Source organism: Macaca fascicularis, chromosome 9, assembly GCF_037993035.2.
Source record: "Macaca fascicularis isolate 582-1 chromosome 9, T2T-MFA8v1.1".
Lineage (NCBI taxonomy): Eukaryota > Metazoa > Chordata > Mammalia > Primates > Cercopithecidae > Macaca > Macaca fascicularis.
The window spans coordinates 78,757,686-78,783,624 of NC_088383.1; the positions used below are offsets into that span (position 1 = coordinate 78,757,686).

The following is a 25,939-nucleotide window of genomic DNA, read 5'->3' on the forward strand; positions in this document are numbered from 1 at the left end:
ACGGGGTTTTGCCATGTTGCCCAGGCTGGTCTCAAACTCCTGGACTCAAGCAGTCTTCCTTCCTTGGCCTCCCAAAGCGCTGGGATTACAGGAATCAGCTGCTGTGCCTGGCCAGACTATTTCAAAATCTATTTTTTTTGTTTTCTGGGCAGGACAGAGTCTTGCTCTGTCGCCCAGGCTAGAGTGCAGTGGCACAATCTCAGCTCACTTCAACTTCTGTCTCCTGGGTTTAAGTGATTCTCTTGCCTCAGCCTCCTGAGTAGCTGGAACTATAAGTGTGTGCCACCACGCCCAGCTGATTTTTGTATTTTTAGTGGAAACGGGGTTTCACCATGTTGGTCAGGATGGTCTCAAACACCTGACCTCAAGTGATCCACCTGCGTCAGCCCCCCAAAGTGCCAGGATTACAGGAGTGAGCCACTGCACCCAACCTCAAAATATCTTTAAAAATTCACTTGGATACTGAAGTTTAGCTTGATGGAAATCCAGAATATAGTGGACAGATTGTGAAATGTATCTAATTAAGGTGAAAAGCTAGACAGTAGAGGAACTTTGGGTAGGAGAAATTAAACTCATATCTATACCTTTTTGGTCCGCTAAATATAGCCTGAACTGTTGCCATTGAAATTACTGATGTGGTAGCATGATGGAGTAATGGATATAAACACAGGCTTGTTTGTCTGGATTGCTCCCATTCCACTTACAGTCTAGTTGATCTTGGGCAATCTTTCTGAGCCTCAGCATTCTTGTAGGTAAAGCAGATAGATTAGTAGTATATTACTCCAAGCATCTGCTGTGAAGATTAAATGAAGAGTCCCGCATGTGGGAAGTGCTTAATGGATGCTGGCAATTTTAATTCAGTGGATTGTCTTTCCTTGCTTTTATGTAGCAGCCCAAGGTAGACATTTCACATGATGGGATAGTTTTCTCTTTTTATAAGTAATGATTAGATCATTCTTTTATTCCCTGAAAAAAAAAAAAAAGTAAATCTAAGGCCACTAGAAATCCCTTCCACTCTGCAGACGTGGGTGCGGCAGACAGGACTGACTTTGCTATAGAAATAGTGTCCCTGATCCCCAGAGCTCCTGGCGGGTGCTCACGCCAGCACTTTGTGTGGGTGACAGTAACTGTTTCAGATTAACACTTTATTAACTTCTCCATGGCTATGAAGAAAGTAGACCTAAGGCTGGGTGTGAAGGCTCACACCTGTAATCCCAGCACTTTGGGAGGCTGAGGTGAGCAGATCATGTGAGGTCAGGAGTTTGAGACAAGCCTGGTCAACATGGTGAAACCTCGTCTCTACTAAAAGTACAAAAAATTAGCTGAGTGTGTTGGTGGGTGCCTGTAATCCCAGCTACTGTGGAGGCTGAGGCAGGAGAATCACATGAACCCAGGAGGCGGTGGTTGCAGTGAGGTGAGATCATGCCACAGTGCTCCAGCCTGGGCTATAGAGAGAGACTCTGTCTCAAAAAAAAAAAAGAAAGAAAGTAAACTTCAGACTAAATTAAGAACCTGTGGAATGGCATTTTTGTTACTGATGTGCAAACTTCAAAGACATTTGGATATTAGAAGAAGGGGAACAATTTATCCTTTGTTAACTAATATCTTTTAATGTCTCAATTTTTTTTTTAACTTTACAGTCTTTACTGTTTTTCCCCATAGAATAAAAGTAATATAATTAATAAATAAATTGGAAGAAAAAGTCTGCTTTTATCTTTCCCTGATAGAGAACTACTATTAACAGTTGGTATATTTTCTTCCAGATTTTTTCAAAGCGTATTTTGATATCATATAATTATTATTTCTCAAGTAATTGTAAATAGCATACATTTAAAATGTGACTGTTATAATGCAAATTCTATTGTGAAATATGAATTTAAAATAACCTCTGTATTTTGAAGGTAGACCCAGGAGTTAAATCAGAATGTCTCGCAAGACTTGCAGCATCATTTGCTCAAATAAGCTTACAAAATGAGGTCTCTCTTCCCAGAACTGGCACGTGTTTACCTTGTGTGACTCATTTGATTAATTGCTACATTAATGGAAAAATATAAACCCAAACTTACCTTTGTTAAATGTGGTGAAGTGGATGGAACAAGAGAAAGGTCGTGTTATAGGAAAGATAAGGTTTCTTTTTTCTTTCTGCTTATCAACTGTTGTTGAGGGACTTACATCAGAATAATTCTAAGCAGCTTCTTTCATTCTGGGAATTCTGGAAAGTGAAGCCAACAATGACGAAGGTGACTCACAGATAAATACATAAATTTTTACAAGCACCACACGAGTAGCAAGTGGCATGTGCATCCTTGGTGGTAATTTAATAAGCTTTTTATTCCCATTGGAAAAAGTGACATCTCATTTATATAATGGGACATTTACATTGTCGTCAGCAACAGGAAGGATTGCTCTCACTGGACCAAGCTGCTATGGCGAGATACTTTTATTCATTCATTTATTTTCCTGTAGCGTTCAATAGCCCCATCTTTTTTTTTTTTTTTTTTTTGAGACTAAGTATTGTTCTTGTTGCCCAGGCTGGAGTGCAATGGCATGATTATGGCTCACCGAAACCTCCACCTCCTGGGTTCAAGCGATTCTCCTGCCTCAGCCTCCCCAAGTAACTGGGATTACAGGCATGCACCACCATGCCCGGCTTATTTTGTATTTTTAATATAGATGGGGTTTCTCCATGCTGGTCAGGCTGGTCTCGAACTCCTGACCTCAGGTGATCTGCCCATCTCAGCCTCCCAAAGTGCTGGGATTACAGGCATGAGCCACTGCACCCAGCCTCATTTAGCATATTTTCAAGACTCATTCATGTTGTAGCACATATCAACATTTCATTCCTTTTTATGGCTGGATGATAATTCTTTTATGTGGATATACCATATTTTGTTTATCAATTCACAGTTGATGGACATTTGTGTTATTTTCACTTTTGACTATTATGAATAATGCTGCTATTATATGCTAGTTTTTGTGTGGACATATGTTTTCAATTCTCATGGATATATACCTAGGATTATAAAAGTTGGGTCATATGGCAACTCTGCTTAATATTTTTGAAGAACAGCCAAACTGCTTTTCAAAGTGGCTATACCACTTTACATTCCTACCTGTCACGTGTGACAATTCCAACTTTTTCACATTCTAGACAACTATTATCCTTTAATTTTAGCCATCCTAGTAGGTATAAAGTGGTATCTCACTATGGTTTTGATTTGTATTTCGTCGAGGACTAATTCTGCTCAGGATCTTTTCAGGTGCTTATTGGCTATTTGTATATCTTCTTGGGAGAAATGTTCATTCAAGCCTTTTGTCCATTTTGCATTTGAGTTATTTGTCTTCTTATTGAGTTGTAAATGTTCTTTTTTTTTTTTTTTTTTTTTTTTGAGACGGAGTCTCGCTCTGTCGCCCAGGCTGGAGTGCAGTGGCGCGATCTCGGCTCACTGCAAGCTCCGCCTCCCGGGTTCACGCCATTCTCCTGCCTCAGCCTCCCGAGTAGCTGGGACTACAGGCGCCCACAACCGCGCCCGGCTAATTTTTTGTATTTTTAGTAGAGACGGGGTTTCACCGTGGTCTCGATCTCCTGACCTTGTGATCCGCCCGCCTCGGCCTCCCAAAGTGCTGGGATTACAGGCGTGAGCCACCGCGCCCGGCGTAAATGTTCTTTATAAATTCTAGATATAAGTACCTTATCAGATATATTATTTGCAAATATTTTTTCCCATTCCATGGCTTGTCATTTCACTTTGTTCATGGTATTCTTTGAGACACAAAAGTTTTAATTTTGATGTAGTCCAATTTATCTATTTCTTTTGTTGCTTGTGCTTTTGGTGTCATATCTAAGGAGCTCTTGCCTAAGCTGTGGTCACAAAGATTTATTCCTATGTTTTTTTTCTCAGTTTTTTTATGTTTTTAACTCTTACATTTGGATCTGTGATCCATTTGAGTCAATATTTGTTTATAGCTTAAGGTAGAAATCTAAATTCATGCTTTTTATATATTGATATTCAGTTGTCCTAGCACCATTTGTTGAAAAGACTGATTTTTCTTCATTAAATTGTCTTGGCACTCTTGTTGAAATCAATTGACTGTAAATGTGAGGGGTTTGTTTCTGGATTCTCAATTCTATTCCATTTATAAGTATGTCTATCCTTATGTTAGTACCACACTGTTTTCACTACTGTAGCCTTGTAGTATAAGTTTTGAAATTCAGAGGTGTGAATTCTCCAACTTTGCTCTTATTTTTTTCAAGAGTTATTTTTGGCAATTCTGGGTCCCTTGTATTTGCAAACAGATTTTAGGACTAGATTGTCAATTTCTGAAAAAAAGGCAACTGGGATTTTGATAGCGATTGTGTTGAATCTGCAGATCAGTTTGGGGAGTATTATCATTTTAGCAATAGTAAATCTTTATGAACATGGGATGTCTTTTCATTTATTTAGATCTTTTTTAGCGTCTTTTGACAATATTGTGTAGTTCCTTCTTTTGTTCAATTTTTAAAAAATATTATATTCTTCTTGAAGCTTTTTTTTTTTCTTTTGAGAAAAAGTCTTGCTCTGTCGCCCAGGCAGATTAATGGTGTGGTCTCAGCTCGCTGCAACCTCTGCCTCCCAGGTTCAAGTGATTCTCCTTTCTCAGCCTCCTGAGTAGCTGGGATTACAGGCACCTGCCACCATGCCCAACTAATTTTTTTTTTTTGGTATATTTAGTAGAGACGGGGTGTCACCATGTTGGCCAGGCTGGTCTCGAACTCCTGACCTCATGATCCGCCCGCCTGGGACTCCCAAAGTGCTGGACTACAGGCATGAGCCACCGTGTCTGGCTCTTGATGCTCTTATAAATGGAATTTTCTTAATTTCGCCTTCAGATTGTTCATTGCTAATGTGTAGAGACATCACTGATATTATTTGTATATTGATTTTTTTATTTTTTTGGAGTCTTGCTCTGTCGTCTAGGCTGGAGTGCAGTGGTGTGATCTTGGCTCACTGCAACGTCCACCTCCCAGATTCATGCGATTCTCCTGCCTCAGCCTCCCGAATAGCTGGGATTACAGGCATCTGCCGCCATGCTCAGTTAATTGTCTTCTTGCTGTGTTTTCGCATGGGGGAAACAGAGTGAGCAAGTCGTCTGGGTTTCTTTTATGAGGGCACTGATTCCATTCGTGAGGGTTCCACCCTCATGACCTAATCATATCTCAAAAGCCCCATCTCCTAATACTATCATTTTGGGAGTTAGGAATTCAACATGTGAATTTTTGTTTGTTTTGAGATGGAATCTTGCTCTGTCGCACAGGCTGGAGTGCAGTAGTGCGAACTTGGCTGCCTGCAAGCTCCGCCTCACAGGTTTCAATGATTCTCCTGCCTCAGGCTCCTGAGTAGCTGGGATTACAGGCGTGCACTAGCACGCCCGGCTGATTTTTTTTTTTTTTTTTTTTTTTTGAGATGGAGTGTACGCTCTGTCACCCAGACTGGAGTCCTGTAGCACAGTCTCGGCTCACTGCAACCTCCACCTCCCAGGTTCAAGCAATTCTCTCCCTCAGCCTCCCGAGTAGCTAGGATTACAGGCGCCTGCCTCCACCTCCAGCTATTTCTTTTTTGTGTGTTTTTAGCAGAGACGGGATTTCACCATCTTGGCCAGGCTGGTCTTGAATTCCTGACCTCGTGATCCACCCACCTCGGCCTCCCAAAGAGCTGGGATTACAGGCGTGAGCCACTGCACCTGGCCTATATATGGATCTTGTATTCTGCTCTGCAGAAGGTTTTTACTTCACTGAGGAGCAGAAGAGATTTTGGAGGTGTTTCTAACAGAGCCATAAAAGGTTTCTATTATATGCCATCTGGTCAAGTAGATTAGTGACAAGCTACCATTTGTCCCAGCATCTACCATGTTATTTATTATACTTAAGGCCTCTCGTTTCTCTTAGGACAAAAAGCAGACCAGCATCCTTAACATGACATCTCAGGCCCTAGTTGATTGAGCTATTGTCTGTCTACTGTATAGCCCCCCATCCCTCATCATTCTGCCCCTAGCATTGTGTCCTCCAGCCACACTGGCAGTTCCTACTTCCTCTAAGTCACCGTGCTCCTTCCTGCTTTAGGGTCTTCAGTTTTACTGTCCCTCTTGCCTAATTACTGCCCTCTCTCACACCCAGCACTAAAAAAGGTAGTTTTCTTCCTACAAGGTAGAACAGTATTTTTTCAATGTTTACAAATGTCTCTTTCCCCTGCTAATAATGTCTATTGTTCACATCTATGTCATCAGCACCAGGAATAGCATCTGGCACATGACTGAGGCACAATACAGGGAGTGGATAAACTGTGTGCCAAGCACTTTACATCCATGATCTTGCTTGTCCTTTTGATACCCTTTCTTTTTTTTTTTTTTTTTTTTTGAGACGGAGTCTCGCTCTGTTGCCCAGGCTGGAGTGCAGTGGCGCGATCTTGGCTCACTGCAAGCTCCGCCTCCCGGGTTCACGCCATTCTCCTGCCTCAGCCTCCCGAGTAGCTGGGACTACAGGCGCCCACAACCGCGCCCGGCTAATTTTTTGTATTTTTAGTAGAGACGGGGTTTCACCGTGGTCTCGATCTCCTGACCTTGTGATCCGCCCGCCTCAGCCTCCCAAAGTGCTGGGATTACAGGATACCCTTTACAAAAGCTTAATGAGGTAAATTGGCCCAAGGTCACATAGCTAGTAAGTGGCAGAGTCATGGTTCTAGTAAGATCAGTTGGATAGTTTTGGAGTTTAAAATATCCCCTCCGAGAAAGAAGTGCTCATTTCTTGATTTGTTTTCCAGTGGAGACTTTTCAGAAACTGCAGAAGGCAAAGGAGATTCTGACCAATGAAGAGAGTCGAGCTCGCTATGACCACTGGCGAAGGAGCCAGATGTCGATGCCGTTCCAGCAGTGGGAAGCTTTGAATGACTCAGTGAAGACGGTGGGTTTCTTGCTGGGGATGACGTGAATTTGTGAAGCTCGGGATGCCCATGGATTAGACTCATGTAGTTGCTTAAAGAGTCATTTGGCAATAGGAGGGAGAAAACCAAGAAGTTAGCAGAGTCTGGATGTAATTTAGTGTCCATAAATCCCATGAAGAGAAACTCACCAGAATAGAAGCAATGAATTTGTGCCAGAAGAGCCTGTGACTACATTTTTTTTTCAGTCTCTTTGGCTGTTTGTTTCAGTATACACACTCCCTGTTATTGCTTACTGTTTTATGAGCTCTAATAAACGTGCTTCTCAAGTTGCTCATGAATTGCTGAGTTTTAACCATTGTAAATTCATATTCTCCATCTTTTTCATTTATGTCAGCTTGTTCTCTTTTTAAGGCTTAGAATTTTCATTAAAAAGGCAGGATCTGATTAGTCAAAGAAAGTCATGAATTATTCCTATTAAACATTCTGGTGAAAGAATTGTTAGACTTTAAAAACATTGTGTTATCTTCTTCATGTCATTAAAAGGCATAAATATCAAAATATTCACTCTAATTACTGTCATATGTTTATTTTGTTCAACATTGACCTTTGTATATTATAGACAAAATGTAATTTTAAATATTTAGGCATGATTTATTACCTAGATTCTCTCCATTGGAACATTTTTCTATGACATGGGACTTATAATACAGAAATTACCTCATAGGTAAGTTTTCAGGGACAGTTATTAGAATTAGTGTATAAAATGATTCACATCTCTTAAATTATAGTCCTTCAGGGTTACATTTAGATTTCCTTCTTCAGAGTTTTTATTTTTGAAGACTTGAGCAGATTGTTGATAAAAGGCCCATAATACTGAAGGGTGTTTTTGAAATAATGGGGAAGAGCAATGAAAAATTCCAAAGTATATGATTAAAGCCACTCTACATAAAGTGTAAGCTGTTTTCTTCTTTGCATTTTGGGAAGAAGTGTGCATTCATGTGGATTTGTTTAAGATGGGCTAATTATTTATGAGAGACTAACCATATGATTATTGTATAAATGCACAAAATTACTAGAGGGAATCTTTCAAAAAATTGTGACTTTATGTATCAAAAAATAAGATTTTTGTCATTTTCGTTGTGTAAATTCAAAATTCCTTTTTGACACTAGCTAAATATTGTTCTACCAACTCTGCATAACCATATTTCCCTGTCTTCTAAGTGTCACACACTGTAACTGCAACTGGATTCCTGACTCTTGCTATTCTATTCTATTCTATTCTATTTATTTATTTATTTATTGAGACAGAGTCTCGCTCTGTCGCCCAGGCTGCAGTGCAGTGGCGCGATCTCGGCTCCCTGCAAGCTCCGCCTCCTGGGTTTGCGCCATTCTCTTGCCTCAGCCTCCCGAGTAACTGGGACTACAGGGACCCGACCCCAAGTCCGGCTAATTTTTTGTATTTTTAGTATTTTCAAAAACTCTTCTCCAAATCCCCACTTGGATTTATATTGCCAACATCTTTCCATTAAATACTAATTTCCTGTCTCCAAACACATCATTTCTGCTTTGAATGTAGCTTAACTGTGAACTGTTTGAGGTTTTACAATAATTACATTTTAGATATTACTGGCTGCATCATTTCTCTTGTCAGCAAAGTTGAAATAGTATGCTGGGCTATATTTGGCTTTAAATTTATTTTTATTAGTGGTACAAAAATGATGAGATGCCTATCTCTCTGCTTCAAATTAGCATTGATGTTTTTTTTCTCATATAGTCTTCTTTGTTTGGGCTAAACCTTATTGTTTCTGATATCCTTCTATTTCTCTTCCACAGTGGACTTTGAATCGTATATACCAAGTATTACCTGTTCTATACCTCATTTGATAGACATTCTATAACTTTCCTTTCATTCCTTTTTGTTCTTTTTTTTTTTTTTTTTGAGACAGAGTCTCACTCTGTCGCCAGGCAGTGGTGCAATATGGACTCACTGCAACCTCCGCCTCCCGAATTCAAGCGATTCTCCTGCCTCAGACTCCTGGGTAGCTGGGACTACAGGCACACAACACCACACCCAGCTAATTTTTTTTGTATTTTTAGTAGAGACAGGGTTTCACCATGTTGACCAGGATGGTCTCCATCTCCTGACCTCGTGATCTGCCCGCCTCGGCCTCCCAAAATGCTGGGATTACAGGTGTGAGCCACCGCCCCCGGCCTCCTTTCTGTCTATGCCTTACAGTAACTTTTGCGTGTGAGAGCCTCACTTCTTTCTATAACATTTTAGTTGTCGCCTTGTCTTTTTGCATATTTCATCTGTTCATCATTTTGCATTTGCTACTCTAGAGACATTAATAACAATGATCATACCTAGTATTGTTCGTCACCTAAGAGATCACGTCTATCATTTTGTAGATAAATGTCACCATTAGGGTGTTTGTGTCAGGTATTCAGTAGTGTCCCCTTTATTCCCAGTTTTGCTTTCCTTGGTTTTAGTTACCTGCAGTCAACCCCAGTGCAAAAATAGGTGAGTATAGTACAATAAAATATTTTGAGAGTGTAAGAGCACATTCACATAACTTTTATGACATATATTGTTATAATTATCCTGGTTTATTATTAGTTATTGTTATTAATCTTTTACTGTGCCTAATTTATAGCTGTGGCCATGCGGGCGTAGTAGGAAGCTTTCCTGATAGGTAGTCTGTGGCCAGTTGGACCCACCCCAAAGACACCTTGCCCAGCTGGGAACCAAGAAACAATCAGCAGACAAACAGGCCCACGTGGGGCTGACCCAACCAGCCGTCCCAGAGGCAATCAATTTGTCAAATGATCAGTTCACCAAAAATGTGTTTCCATTCACTCTTTATAAAATTTGTAGCAATTGAAGTGGCATGAGATAGTTTTAACAGCTTATGAGAACTATGCCCATATGGCCACAGTTATAAATTAGGCACAGTAAGAGATTAGTAACAATAACTAATAATAAACTAGAACAATGATACCAACATATGTAATAAAAGTTATGTAAATGTGCTCTTACACTCTCTCAAAATATTTTATTGTACTATACTCACCTTGTTTTGGACTGGGGTTGAACTATAAACTTTATCATAGGTGTGTATATATCAGAAAAAGCATAGTATATGTAGAGTTTGGTACTACCCAAGGTTCAGGCATCCACATGGGGTCTTGGAATACCCCTTGAGGATAAGGGTAGACTATCATATATGCCATTCTGACAATAAAACGATTATAACTTTATTATTTCAATTTCAGTGACATGTATCTAAAACGCATGCCCAGCACATTTATACATTTTTTTTTTCTTTTTTTTTTTTTTTGAGACGGAGTTTTGCTCTTGTTGCCCAGGCTGGAGTGCAATGGCGCCATCTTGGCTCACTGCAACCTCTGCCTCCCAGGTTCAAGCAATTCTCCTGCCTCAGCCTCACGAGTAGCTGAGATTACAGGCATACGCCACTACGCCCGGCTAATTTTGTATCTTTAGTAGAGACAGGGTTTCTCCATGTTGGTTAGGCTGGTCTCAAACTCCCGACTTCACGTGATCTGCCCACCTCGGCCTCCCAAAGTGTTGAGATTACAGGTGTGAGCCACCACGCCTGCTAGATTGTTAAATCTCATAAATTCCCTTTCCTTCACACCATCAACCCTGTGTTTCTGCTTTTTATTTAAACAGTATAATCCCTCTGGAAGGAAAAGCATTGTTTGGGAGCATTATTAGTCCCTGTACCCACAAGGCAGGCCAAATCACAGTATACTTTTGTAGCATCACACACAGGATCATATCTTGGGAATTTCCTTTCGGAAAATTCCTCAAATGAGCCATAGCCTCAGGGGTGCCACATTTTTTTAAATTAAAAACTTTAAAAAATTTTCAGTAGTTTTCGGGGTACAAGTGGTGTTATGGTTTGGATTTGTGTCCTGCCCAAATCTCATATTGAATTGGATGAGGGTCCTGATGGGAGGTGATTGGATCATGAGGGTGGATTTCCCCCTTACTTTTTTCATGATAGTGAGTTCTCATGAGATCTGATGGTTTAAAAGTATGTGGCAATGGGGCCGGGCACGGTGGCTCACGCCTGTAATCCCAGCACTTCGGGAGGCCGAGGCAGGTGGATCACGAGGTCAGATCGAGACCATCCTGGCTAACATGGTGAAACCCTGTCTCTACTAAAAATACAAAAAATTAGCCGGGCGTGGTGGCGGGCGCTTGTATTCCCAGCTACTTGGGAGGCTGAGGCAGGAGAATGGCATGGACCCAGGAGGTAGAGCTTGCAGTGAGCTGAGATCGCACCACTGCACTGCAGCCTGGGCGACAGAGCAAGACTCCGTCTCAAAAAAAAAAAAAAAAAAAAAGTGTGTGGCACTTCTCCCTTCTCTCTCTTTCCTGCCACCATGTGAAGAAGACCCTTTCTTCCCCTTCACCTTCCACCATGATTGTAAGTTTCCTGAGGCCTCCCAGTCATGCTTCCTGTTAAGCCTGAGGAACTGTGAGTCAATTAAACCTCTTTCCCTCACAAATTACGCAGTCTCAGGTAGTCCTTTACAGCAGTGTGAAACGGACTAATACAAACGGTTTTTAGTCACATGGATGAATTGTATAGTGGTGAAGTCTGAAATTTTAGTGCACCCATCACCTGAGTAGTATACGTTGTACCCAATATGTAGTTTTTTATCCTTCAGTCTCCCTCCCAGCCTCCTACTTTCTGTATATTATACCACTCTGTATGCTTCTGTGTACCCATAGCTTAGCTCCTATTTGTAACGGAGAACATACAATGTTTGGTTTTCCATTCCTAAGTTACTTCATGTAGAACAATGGCCTCCAGCTCCATCTAAGTTGCTGCAAAAGATATAATTTTGTTCTTTTCTAGGGCTGAGTAATATTCCATGGTGTATATATACCAGATTTCTATCATCCAGGAGTGATGCAGCTGAACTGGTATTTTTTCCCCACACTGTCTATCACTTTACTACCCACTTATTTATTTCTCTTTTCGTTTTCTAGAAGTTCCTCCTGATAGTTTAATTTGTAAAAATATTTTAAGACCTCACCCAGGTCAATGAATATGTTGGTAGTTTAAATTTAGACATGTAGTATTGGTCTGAAAAAAAGGGTTTGGAGTGAGGATTCAGTAATCCAGGTCTTTGGGATCCTGTGATAACCTGAAGAGTTATCCCAGGATTCCAAAGAATCTTAAGGAAATGTATCTTTGTCATGCTAAATGGTTTTACCCACAGAGACCCAGGGTGTGGATGGCTCTCCCTCTAGCACCAAAATATATGGCAGCATGGATTTAGGATGCCTATGGGAAAAAGAAGCCACAGCAAAGGCACAGTCAAAATGAATGGCTGAGAAAAATTCTCATAAGCCGCTAAAACTATCTCATGCCACTTCAGTTGCTACAAATTTTATAAAGAGTTAATGGAAACACATTTTTGGTGAACTGATCATTTGACAAATTGATTGCCTCTGGGACGGCTGGTTGGGTCAGCCCCACGTGGGCCTGTTTGTCTGCTGATTGTTTCTTGGTTCCCAGCTGGGCAAGGTGTCTCTGGGGTGGGTCCGACTGGCCACAGACTACCTATCAGGAAAGCTTCCTACTACGCCCACATGGCCACGGTTTCACCAGCCAGATGGGAAACAGTGTGCAATTCAACACCTTCTGCTAGTTCAAAAGGCAATCTGTCTTAATTGGATGTTATCCAAAAGCAGGTCAGGAATCACCCTGACAAATAAAAAATTCACTCGTGTTGATCGCTGATCCAGGATAATAATAACCAGTCAATTTTGTATAGCTATTTAGCTGATCTATGGCTCATCTAAGTCAATGGATTTAAAAAAATTTTGTGCCAATGTTTACTGGAATGTAAACCAAATTTTTTATTTCCCTGTGTGTGTGTGTTTTAATGAATGCTTCACGAATGTGCCTGTTATCTTTGCGCAGGGACCATGATAATCTTCTTGGTATCATTCCAATTTTGGTATATGTGCTACTGAGGCGAGCTCTATTTCCTAGTATTGACGAAGGTCTAGAATGTAAGAAAATGACTTCCTAGAGAAAAAAACAACTCATTTAAGAAAGCTGGTAAACAAGTTAGTTGTGAAGGCAGAATAACAACATAGCAATTTCATAAACTGTTAAGATTAGTGGCCTTTGCACGTAGGTTTGCTGTCTGTTTAGTTTTAGTTCCTTCCATGCATATATAGATTTTCTGTCTTGTGCATTTTATTATCTTGCTCTACAGACTCTCCCCTTTCTAGTCTCTCTCTTAGTCGGTATCAATTGCTGTCATTTGATATCTTTTATTGCTGCTGATTCTATTGAAATGAGTAGCTCCATAATAGACTAGTTCGCTTGATGTTAAATGTTGTTCTGTGCAACTAATACCCTTGTGGAGTTGAGATATATGCTTGTGAACACAGAAATGAGTGATTTGCAGACTATCTAACTGTGTCCCAGCAAACAGTGATGCTTAGCATCACTCTGATGTTAGTCCTTTGATTGAACTACAAAGCATGAGAAGCACTTGTATCTGAGGTTAGATACAGTTTGGATATTTCTTCTGTATATTTCTTTAATGAGGATCAGCAGATGTGGGATTCTGATGATAACATATTTTATTCTGATTTACTCACAAAGGAGATGGATAAGACGACTATTTCAGAACATCTTTTCACTGAAACCTTTAAAGCATTTACTGTGGATTAGACATTAATTCTATCTAAGGCAGACCACAGGTACTTTGATTTCAAGAGAGAAGTACTGAGGCACAGAGATCAACACATCATGTACAGGCCACCTTGCTGGCTTGTGAAGCTCACAGTTTACATTTTCAGCTCTCTGGGCCCTGAATTCTTGAACGTCTTATTCCCTGTTTTTCACTAACCTTCGTAGTATCCTTTTGCAGAGGAAGTCACTGGCAGCCGTTTTTATTTTGTGCATATGCAAAAACCAAATCAAAACAACAAATCTAAACCAACAAAGTCAATTTTTTTAATACCAGCTGAGGCATTGCCTCTTTAAAAAATTAACATTTTTATTTTGAAATAAAATCTACAGAGAAATGGGTAGTACTTGCATTTACAATTTAGCAAATGGTTTTGAAGTGTTTACTCTCTAACTATTCCCTTCCCACACATATTGTTGGCACCAGGAATCTCCCTCCTTAAATGTTTTTGCATCGAAACTTCATCTAATTTTAAAAATAGAATATTGTCTTTTTTTTTTTTTTTGAGACAGAGTCTCGTTCTGTCATCCAGACTGGAGTGCAGTGGTGCAATACCAACTCACTGCAACTCCCGCCTCCTGGATTCAAGTGATTCTCGTGCCTCAGTCTCCTGGGTAGCTGGGATTACAGGCACATATTACCTTGCCCAACTAATTTTTGTTTTTTTAAGTAGAGATGGGATTTCACCATGTTTGCCAGGCTGGTTTGGAACTCCTGACCTCGTGATCCACCTGCCTCGGACTCCCAAAGTGCTGGGATTACAGGCGTGAGCCACTGCGCCCAGCCTAAAATAGAATGTTTTCTAATTGTAGATATACATAATATTCTCATAGAAAATTTGGGAAATACAAAAACAAAAGATGTAATTCTGTTACACATATATAACTACAGTTACATTTTGGTACCTTTCATTCCCATTTCTTTTTCTTTTTCTTTCTTTCTTTTTTTTTTTTTTTGAGACCGAGTCTTGCTCTGTTGCCCAGGCTGGAGTGCAATTGTGCAATCTTGGCTCACTGCAACCTCCGCCTCCTGGGTTCAAGCAATTCTCCCGCCTCAGCCTCCTGAGTAGCTGGGATTACAGGTGTGCGCCACCACACCCAGCTAATTTTTGTATTTTTAGTAGAGACGGGGGTTTCACCATGTTGGCCAGGATGGTCTCAAACTCCTTGCCTCAGGGTTGCCTCAAGTGATCCACCCACCTTGGCTTCCCAAAGTGCTGGGATTACAAGCATGAACCACTGCGCCCAGCCTCTATTCTTTTTCTTGTTAGGGTGAGAGCTGATTACATTTATTGGTGGCAATGACTGCTTTATGGGGTGGTTCTTGGATCTTGGGGTTGATTAGCCTGTGGACTGGTTATATTTGAAGAAGAGGATTCAGGATGACACTTCTTTGTAGTTGGGAAGAGATAGGTTGAAGGTGGGAATAAATGACTTCTTTGATTTGAATAGGGCAGAGAGCTAGAATATTTATAATTTTAGGGTGTTAAAAGGCTATGTTTCCCTCTAGTCTTGAGTTTTGGTAATAGAACCAGTATGTCACTGTTTCTTAGTACTTCAGGAATAGCTTCCCATAGTATCCAGATGAGGTTTTAAGAAATAGTTAGACATTATTTTGGTTGATGGTAGGGCTAATGATTCCACTTGAAATATTCTTGACACAGCAAATCAAAAGCGCTCTTTTTCACTGTATTCATTTGTTAATTCGTACATCCATCTCTCCATTCATTCAACCATCTGTCCAATTTTTAGATCTAATAGGAAATACATATACAGAACAGAAAATAAAAAAGGTACAGAAGGGTGTATGGTGAAAAGTAACTATTAATAGTTGGATTAATTACTATTTGGATTAATTTGAGTAACTTGTTAATAGTCAAGTCTAACATGTTGTTAGTTAGCGCTACAGTAGTAGGTCAGGTGTTACTACATATCAAACTTTAAATATAGAAAATCATATAACATCAACTTAATTTTTGTATCTCTGCTTTACATTAATTTAGTCCATGCACTGGGCCGTCAGAGGTAAAAAAGACCTGATGCTGGAAGAATCTGACAAGACTCATATCAACAAGATTGAAAATGAGGAATGGAATGAGCAAAGAGAAAGAAAGAAAGAGGAGCTGGCTTCAACCACAGAGAAAACGGAGAAGAAAGAACCCAAGCCCCTGGAGAAGTCAGTCTCTCCGCAAAATTCCGATTCCTCAAGTAAGTCATGTTATATAACTGCAGAATGGAGAAAGTCTGAAATTAAAGAGCTTTGTTTATAATGTATTTATTCTTAACTTTTCCAATTTGCACAGCAGTGCCAAGTTTAAAGATTGGTTTAGCATCTTAAAAGAAACTTAGTATTGACACCGAAACTGGAAGGCATTCCTCAGAAGGGAAACCTTGAGACAATTCTCAGTGTCTTTGGCTTTACTGAAATAACACTAGCTAACATTGATTGAATGTTTATAATGTGCAGGAACACTCTTTACATATATTAGTTTACATTTATTATCTCATTTAATATTAATTTTACATATATTAACTTATTTAATTCTCACTACAAGCTTGTAGGCTGATGTCAATATTATTCTCATTTTATAGATGAGAAAACCAAAGTCCAGGAGGTTGAGTAATTTGCTTAAAGTCATACAGCTTGTATGGGAAGGGAAAGGGGTCTGAACCAAGGCAGGTTGGCTTCAGAGTCAGTGTTCCAAGGCATTGCCCTATCTTGTGATAATGCCTTATTTAATTTAATTTTTTTTTTTTTTTTTGAGATGGAGTCTCACTCTGTCATCTAGGCTAGAGTGCAGTGGCATAATCTCAGCTCATTGCAACCTCTGCCTCCCGGGTTCAAGCGATTCTTATGCCTCAGACTCCCCTGTAGCTGGGATTACAGGCGCCTGCCACGATGCCTGGCTAATTTTTATGTTTTTAGTAGAGATGGGGTTTCACCATATTGGCCAGGCTGATCTTGAACTCCTGACCTCAGGTGATCCTCCTGTGTGGGCCTCCCAAAGTGCTGGGATTACAGGCGTGAGCCACCACGCCCAGCCCAACAATGCCTTATCTGTAAGTAGCTCTCTAGACATTCTGAATCATTTATAAATCCACTGAAGCAGAGTATTATAGAAGTTTACCTCCTGGCTACCAAGCTACACTACCTGAGTTCACATCCTAGCTCTACTGCTTATCATCTGTATTACTTGGCAAAGTTACTTAACTTCTCTAGACCTCAGTTTCTGCATCTATAAAATAGGGATTATAATAGTACTTGCTCATCCAGGTGCATTGCCATGCACTTGTAGTCCTAGCTACTCAGGAGGCTGAGACGGGAGGCTGGCTTGAGGCCAGGAGTTCAAGGCTGCTGTGTGCGATGATCACTCCTGTGATTAGGTGCTTGCATTCCAACCTGGGTGACATAGTGAGACTCCATCTCTTAAATAAAAAATAGTACCTTCTTATAGAGTTACCATGAGGATTAAATGGGGAGATACATACAAAATGCTTAGCACAGCGGTTCACCTGTAGGAAGCCCTAGGTAAATGTTAGCTGTTTGTATCATTTGTCTATCTGACAATCTATCTAGCCATCTGACTAGTTTAGATGTGTTATATATACACACACATTGTAACTGTCCTTCAAATTATGTGTTGATTCTCAGGGTAGTGATGTAACACCCTATTCGAATTTAGCCTTTAAGCAGAACGTTCCTGAACACCCTAGAACACTTGTATTAAAAAAGAAGATAGTTTGATGGCTTGTGGTGGATTATAGTCTTTTGAGAAATAGTCACTTCAAATCTCTTTTTGGGGAGAACTTTTACATGTTCTCTTCTTGCTGGGAATGAAGTTTCATAGTGTTTGATTCAGATGTCTCTGTTGGTTACCCAAGAGATGGCTGTGGAGTCTGCACATTGATTGCATCACCCAGTAACTGGAAATGGTTATAATATAACAAACTGATCAAAGGAGAAGCCCGAAATGTAGAAAAACAGTGTTTTAAGCAAACACAGGAGTAAAATCACTCCTCTGCATGTAAACATGATGAATGTTCAGTTATGTGTGTCTTGAACCCCTGGGGGTTCCCTGAGTCATTCTGTTTTTGTCAGATTTAGACCAAGTCTGTGCACACCAGAATTAGGTGTAATGTGGGTGGGGTGAGAGATACTTCAGAGACTCAGGCATAATGCTGAGGCCTCATGAGCCCCTCTTATAGGAAATTTTCCTTCTTTTTAAAAAAATAGTCATTAGATACTGAATAAAAACAAAAGAAGTATAGACTTGCTGTTAAAAAATTCAAAGAATCGACCGGGCGCGGTGGCTCACGCCTGTAATCCCTGCACTTTGGGAGGCCGAGGCGGGCGGATCACGAGGTCAGTAGATCGAGACCATCCTGGCTAACACGGTGAAACCCCGTCTCTACTAAAATACAAAAAATTAGCTGGGCGAGGTGGCGGGCTCCTGTAGTCCCAGCTACTCCGGAGGCTGAGGCAGGAGAATGGCGTGAACCCAGGAGGCGGAGCTTGCAGTGTGCCGAGATGGTGCCGCTGCACTCCAGCCTGGGCGACAGAGTGAAGACTCCGTCTCAAAAAAAAAAAAAAAAAAAAAAAAAAAAAGTTCAAAGAATCATATATAGGCAGTAACTTAGTGTCTACCCCAGGCTGCCAACTTTCTCTGCTTCTATTTCTTTTTTTTCTTTTTTTGAGACGGAGTCTCACCCTGTTGCCAGGCTGGAGTGCAGTGGCATAATCCTGGCTCACTGCAACCTCTGCCTCATGGGTTCAAGCGATTCTCCTGCCTCAGCCTCCTGAGTAGCTGAGATTACAGGCACACGCCACCATGCCCGGCTAATTTTTGCATTTTTAGTAGAGACGGGGTTTCACCATGTTGGCCAGGATGGTGTCGATCTCTTGACCTTGTGATCCACCGCCTTGGCCTCCCAAAGTGCTGGGATTACAGGTGTGCGCCACCGTGCCCGGCCAACTCTGCTTCTATTTCTCGAAGTAACCAAGGCTGACACTCAAATGTGTTTCCTTCCACTACTCTCTATGCTAATACAAGTGTGTATATGTGCACTTATGAGAGCTTTAAAAGTAAAGAATGGGGTTATACTGTACACATTTCTCTGTGTTACACGGTGGTTAAGAATGTGGGTTCAGCTTTTCACTGATGAGTTGTATGACCTTGGGCAAGCTAGTTAACCCCTCTGCATCTATGTCTTCTTAATTATATAATGGTCAAAATATTAGTGTCTACCTCATAAGAATTTTTTTTTTTTGAGGAGTAAATAACTTAATTGTCTGGGTGCAGTGGCTCACACCTGCAATCCCAGCAATTAGGGAGGGTGAGGTGGGCGGATTGCTTGAGGCCGGGAGTTTGAGACCAACCTGGGCAACATGGCGAAACCATCTCTAAAAAAAATATGAAAATTAGCCAGGAGTGGTGGTGCGTGCCTGTAATCCCAGTTGCTTGAGCCTGGGTGTGTGGGGGGATGTTGAGGCTGCAGTGAGCTGCAATTGCACCTCTGTACTCCAGCCTGGGTGACAGAATGAGATCCTGTCTCACACACACACACACACACACACACACACACACATGTAAAATATTTAGACCAGTACCAGGCACATCGTAAACACTTTTTTAGTGTTAACTTTTATTATTAGGGACTTCTTTTTAAATCCTTACATTCAGAATGAATTCCTGCTTTTTAACAGCTGATAACATTCCACAGTGTGGATATATATTATGTCAAAGTCAAACAAAAATATAGATTCGAACCTCTATGTAAAACATTTTACTTGGGAAAATATATAAAAACTACATTGCAGGCCGGGCTCGGTGGCTCAAGCCTGTAATCCCAGCACTTTGGGAGGCCGAGGCGGGTGGATCACGAGGTCAGGAGATCGAGACCATCCGTGGCTAACATGGTGAAACCCCGTCTCTACTAAAAATACAAAAAAACTAGCCGGACGTGGTGGCGGGCGCCTGTAGTCCCATCTACTCGGAGGCTGAGGCAGGAGAATGGCGTGAACCCAGGAGGCAGAGCTTGCAGTGAGCCGAGATCGCGCCACTGCACCCCAGCCTGGGCGACACAGCGAGACTCTGTCTCAAAAAAAAAAAAAAAAAAAAAACTACATTGCAATTCAGGGCATACACACAGATGGGTGGTCTTTGGTGTGTCTGAAGAACAAATAAAATGTTGTGTGTTTTATTAGAAAGAGAAATGTTACATACTGTTATGAAAGAAAACTCATTGGCACTAGCAAAGATTTTGGAGCTAGCAAGCTCTAATTGGTGAGTGATGGCAATAGGTAAAACTAGCCTTAGAGGCAAGGCAGGTCATTTCAGCAGCTGGCTTGTGATAGAATTCTTGGGCAGGCATTTGTGTCTTGAGTGCTTTTCTTTTCCTCTCCCTGGTTCTTGACTCTAATTTACTTGGGTAATAACAGATAATGCCAATTCATATAATTAATTTTCACATATAATTTACTCAGAACAAATTGTGATACCAGTTTTGATGTCTTCATATTGTGATATGTATGCTTTTTTTTGAAGTGAAGCCAGCCCTGCAGTCGCTTGGGCCTGTACTCCTAGAATTTTGGGAGGCTGAGGTGGGAGAATCGCTTGAGTCCAGGAGTTTGGGACCAGCTTAAGCAACATAGCAAGAGCCCTGTCTCTACAAAAGTAAAAAAAAAACATTAGCTAGGTATTGTGGCGTGTGCCTGTAGTCCCAGCTACTTGGGAGGCTGAGGCAGGAGGATTGCTTCAGCCTGGGGGTTTGAAGCTGCAGTGAGCTATGATCCTGCCACTGTATTCCAGCCTAGGTGACAGAGCAAGACCCTGTGTCTCCCTGTGTCAAAAAAAAAAAAAAAAAAAAAAAAAAAAAAAAAAAAAAAAAAGAATGAAGTAGAGGAGATGGGAATCATTGTTCTTTTTTTCTGAAACAGAGTTTTGCTCTTGTTGCCCAGGCTAGAGTGCAGTGGCACCATCTCAGCTCACTGCAACCTCCACCACCCAGGTTCCAGTGATTCTCCTGCCTCAGCCTCCCAAGTAGCTGGGATTACAGGCACCCACCACCACACCCGGCTAATTTTCATGTTTTTATTAGAGATGGGGTTTTACCATGTTGCCCAGTCTGGTTTAGAACTCCTGACCTCAGGTCATCTGCCCACTTTGGCCTCCCAAAGTGCTGAGATTACAGGCATGAGCCACTGCACCCAACTGGGAATCATTGTTCTAAGAAGCTGTTGTTGGAGAATTATGAAATTCTGCCAAAGGTTGCATTTACAAGTATTTTCTTTATGCTGTTTAAAAGATTATTGGCTTTCTGACTAGTGCCTTAAAGCTGGAGTTGGATATATCAAAGCGCTGTTGCATGATTATTTATGATTTCATTTTACTGCAGTGTAAATTTTTGTAATGTCAGCATTTAAGAAATATTATTCCCGTCAACTTTACCAAGCCCTGAGTGGCTTCTTATATATTACTTTTCAGCATATTTGCTAATTTCCTCAAGCAGTGCTAGATATTCACTTTGGAATTTGCCTTTTGATGTCTCTTCTGTGATGAGCAGCCACCAAACAGCCCCCACCACATTCTAATTCTTTATTGCAAACAGTAAAATATGGAGCACTGCATCTGAAAACCACTGTGCGAGACAATCTCATTTTTACTTTCTTTCTGCTTAAATATGCAATAAATATGCATTCTGATAAGTACAGTTCTAGAATAAGATAGTTTCGTGTAACATCTTGGAGTAAAAAAGAGAAAGAAAAATTTTTTTTTTTTGAGAAGGAGTCTTGCTTTGTTCCCCAGGCTGGAGTGCAGTGGCACCATCTCGGCTCACTGCAACCTCTGCCTCCCAGGTTCAAGCTATTCTCCTGCCTCAGCCTCCCAAGTAGCTGGGATTACAGGTACCTGCCACCATGCCTGGCTAATTTTTTGTGTTTTTAGTAGAGACGGAGTTTCACCATGTTGGCCAGGCTGGTCTCGAACTCCTGACCTCGTGATCTGCCCACCTTGGCCGGCCAAAGCACTGGGATTACAGGTGTGAGCCACCGCGTCCCACCAAGAAAAATTTAAATGTATGCAATTATTTTGGTGTGCTGCCATGTCCCTGGGCACTTGCCTTCCTAGGCATTGCCACTCCTGTGGCTCCAACCACAAACATTGTGACTCTGCCAGAGGGCTTGCTCTGGCAATGGAGCCTGCTTGGCAGCAAATCAGCAGGCGGTAAGTGCCAGGAAGTAAATGCCCTTTGGATGACAATAATGAGTGGGAGTGGGAGGCTAAATTCCCCACATCCTTCACCCCTCACATGAGATAACTCTAAAAAGTTTTATATTGTCTCCCAGGGTTCCCCAGTGGGATCATTTGTAGTTACCCATAGTGGTAACTTGTTTGATAATGTACCTTTTCTAGATTTGGTTCTAATTCTGTTAAGGTGCCACCTAGGATCACCTCCCAAATTAGCCACTTTGTTTCAAATTCTTTTTTTTTTTTTTTTGAGACAGAGTCTCATTCTGTCACCCAGGCTGGAGTACAGTGGTGCGATCATGACTCACTGCAGCCTCGACCTCCTGGGCTCAGACGATCCTCTCACCTCAGCCCCCAAATAGCTGGGACTGTAGGTGTGCACCACCACATCCGGCTAATTTTCTATAGAGATGGGGTTTCGCCATGTTGCCCAGGCTGGTCTCAAACTCATGAGGTCAAGTGATCCATTGGCCTCAGCTTCCCAAAGTGCTGGGATTATAGATGTGGGCCACTGTGCCCAACCTGTTTTAAGTTCTTGTCTGCATGTCTGTTTCTACAGGAACCCAAACTAGAAACTACATCCTTTTTTTTTTGATGGAGTCTCACTCCGTTGCCCAGGCTGGAGTGCAGTGGCGTAATCCGGGCTCACTGCAACCTCCACCTCCTGGGTTCAAGCGGTTCTCCTGCCTCAGCCTCCTGAGTAGCTGGGATTGCTGGTGCGTGCCACCATGCCCAGCTAATTTTTGTGTTTTTAGGAGAGATGGGGTTTCGCCATGTTGGTCAGGCTGGTCTCAAACTCCCAACCTCGTGATCCGCCCGCCTTGGCCTCCCAACGTGCTGGGATCACAGGCGTGAGCCACCATGCCTGGCCATAAACTACATCTTTTTAAACAAAAATGACACTTATTTACTATATAAAATGTGAGAAAATATGATCAAGCAAAAGGAAGAACATATAACTCATAATCTTATCATTTAGAGAAATATGTATTATTGATTTTTTTGGTATATTTTCATTTGTGTTAGTATGTTTAAAAGGATCATACTATACATATTTTGTGAGTAAGTTTTAAGTATAGGAACAATTATAGCAATCAGAAACAATTTCCTTTTTGCTTTTTCCCCAAGTGAAAATTCTTTAGATTTGTTTTCTCCAATAATTCTTTAAAAAGTGTCAGTGTAATCTGTTTTTCTGAGATAACCGTTGTTAACTATTCTGTGTATGCTTTTTCTGACTACATATTTATATACTGTATTAAAATATCATATTTATATACTATATATCATATTTATATACTTTATTAAAATATACATATATCATATTTATATACATATTTATATATCATATTTATATACTATATTAAAATATCAATGGAAGCATATTTTATATATTATTCTGTAACCTGCTTTTTCGTTAGCAATATTATTAACATAAAAAGACAAAAGGTATAGCTGTTTATTGCAGAAAAATAAGAAAGTACAGATAAACAAGAGTATAAAAAATGAAAATTGGCCAGGCACAGTGGCTGATGCCTGTAATCCCAGCACTTTGGGAGGCTGAGGCGGGTGGATCACCTGAGGTCAGGAATTTGAGACCAGCCTGACTAACATGGAGAAACCCTGACTCTACTAAAAATACAAAAATTAGCTGAGTGTGGTGGCTCATGCCTATAATCCCAGCACTTGGGAGGCTGAGGCAGGAGAATCGCTTGAACCCGGGAGGCGGAGGTTGTGGTGAGCTGAGATCGCACCATTGCACTCCAGCCTGGGCAACAAGAGCGAAACTCTGTCTCAGATAAACAAACAAATAAACAAAAAAAGAAAATCACATCTATTGTAACAATCCAGGAGTAAATACTATTAATTTTGGTGTACCTTTTCTTATCTGTTTGTTTGTTTTTTGAGAGAGTCTCACTCTATTACCCAGGCTTGAGTGCAGTGGCACACTCTTGGCTCTGCCTCTGGGGCTCAAGTAATCCTCTTGTCTTAGTCTCCTGAGTAGCTGGGACCACAGGCACATGCTACCATGCCCGTCTAATTTTTTGTATTTTTTTATAGAGGCAGGGTTTTGCCATGTTGCCCATGCTGGTCTCGAACTCCTGAGCTCAAGAGATGCACGTGCCTCGGCCTCCCAAAGTGCTATGATTACAGGTGTGAGCCACCATGCCTGGCCTTCTTTTTTTAGATTTAAAAAAATTTCATATAAATACTCATGTAAATAATGAGTTCAGGAATGAGATCATACTATATAAACAGTTTTTTTTTTAACTGTCACTTAGCAATATGCTATGAGCATTTTTCTATGATGGTAAATATTAAAATATTGTTAATGATGATATCAAAACCTTTTAACCAGCTTTCATTTGCTAAAGTTTAGAATGTTTCCTGGTTTGCAAATAAAATTTATAAATGGTATCATTATAAACATCCTTACAGTTAAATTGTTGGGTGCATACATTATTATTTCCTTAGGATACATTTCAAGAAGTAAAATTATTGGGTCAAAGGTTTATACATTTTAACAAGTTTGATAAATATTGCCAAATTGCCTGCCAGAGGAGTTTTGCCAATTTATACTTCTAGTAGAGAAGGAAAATTACCTTCTTTTCCTCTGGTTTTCAACAATGTTGTTTATTGTAACTAAAAAAGAAAAATCTTATTACCATGGAATTCAATTATAGTACTTGTATTTCCAGGGATCCTTTTACCATTGACTTTTAACTTTTGAAAGGTTTTTGAAAACTGTGAAATTTGTTTCGAATTTCTTTGCATGTGAATTGTCAAAATCCCCACCACCGGAGGCATCTATGTATTTCCTCTTATTAAGTATTTAAGCATGTGAGGTCTTATCATCCATATAAATTGTAATTCCTGTTCATAAGAATTCCAGTCTGCTTAAGTTAATCCATTTCTCTAAGATGTTAATAATTCACACCAAAGTCTTACCCTTACATTGTACCTGTTGCAGTGAAATTTTATCCCCAAGCTGTTTTACTGTAACAAGATTGACTTTTCCTACTTCTGATTTTAAATATTTATTTTTTTTCCTTTAAAGGTTTTTCAGATGCAAATGGTTGGCACCTTCGTTTCCGCTGGTCCAAGGATGCTCCCTCAGAACTCCTGAGGAAGTTCAGAAACTATGAAATATGAAATATCTCTGCTTGAAAAATGAGGAAGAGCAAGACTGTCTTCTATGCTGCCAACATGCAATCTTTGTTTATATATTAAAAATGTCATGTTTATATGTCATGTCTGTGAATTGCTGAGTACTAATTGATTCCTCCATCCTTGAATCAGTTCTCATAATGCTTTTTAAATGAGAAAAATTCAGAAGATGAATTTCTCCCAATATTTGAATAAATTAAAGCTCTTAGATACAGAGTAGATTGTATTATATGCTTTTTCCTGTTAACACTACTTATAGAAATCCATTAAAAAATCAATCTCTGTATAGTGTATTTAAATATTTCATCGACATACTGTGATCTCTATTGTGATGGATGTACAAAAAATGTTTTCTTACCCTTGACTTACAATGAAATGTGAAATTACTTGTCTAAATCCCGTGGAGAAAAATAAATAATTTTCCCAAAGTTCATAATGATTTTATAATTCAATTTTTTTTAGGGTCTTGCTCTGTCACTCAAGCTAGAGTGCTGTGGCATAATCATAGCTCAATACAATCTCAAACTCCTGTGCTCAAATTATCCTCCTACCTCAGCCTTTCTAGTAGCTGGGACTAGAGGCACACACCACCATGTCTGGCTAATTTTTTATTTTCTGTAGAGATGAGGTCTTGCTATGTTGCCCAGGCTAGTCTTGAACTCCTGGCCTCAAGTGATCCTCCCATCTTGGCCTCCCAAAGTGCTCGGAAAACAGGCGTGAGCCACCATGCCCGGCCTTGATGGTATTTAAAAAATAATTTGAATAGATATTTCTAATTTAATTTTAAAAGTTATGATTTATTTGAGGAAATTACATATATGTGTGTATATATGTGTGTATATGTGTGTGTGTGTGTGTGTGTGTG

General features: G+C 40.4%; 1 protein-coding gene and 1 non-coding gene across 4 annotated transcripts in view; one reads left to right on the forward strand and one right to left on the reverse strand.

Annotated features, from left to right (window-relative positions):
* The window catches only part of DNAJC12 (DnaJ heat shock protein family (Hsp40) member C12), a 44,841-nt gene extending 19,334 nt beyond the window's left edge, over positions 1 to 25,507 (forward strand). For all 3 annotated transcript variants that reach the window (XM_005565731.5, XM_074002007.1, XM_074002008.1), the window contains 3 exons: positions 6,798 to 6,937; positions 15,667 to 15,871; positions 24,965 to 25,507. In XM_005565731.5, coding sequence (XP_005565788.1) covers positions 6,798 to 6,937; positions 15,667 to 15,871; positions 24,965 to 25,059 — 440 coding nt within the window. In that variant the 3' untranslated portion in view covers positions 25,060 to 25,507. The remainder of the gene's footprint in view (positions 1 to 6,797; positions 6,938 to 15,666; positions 15,872 to 24,964) is intronic.
* Positions 12,836 to 12,942, reverse strand: LOC123566970 (U6 spliceosomal RNA). Its single transcript, XR_006689684.1, has one exon. It is a non-coding gene; the product is annotated as a U6 spliceosomal RNA (small nuclear RNA).
* Positions 25,508 to 25,939: the final 432 nt, after the last annotated feature.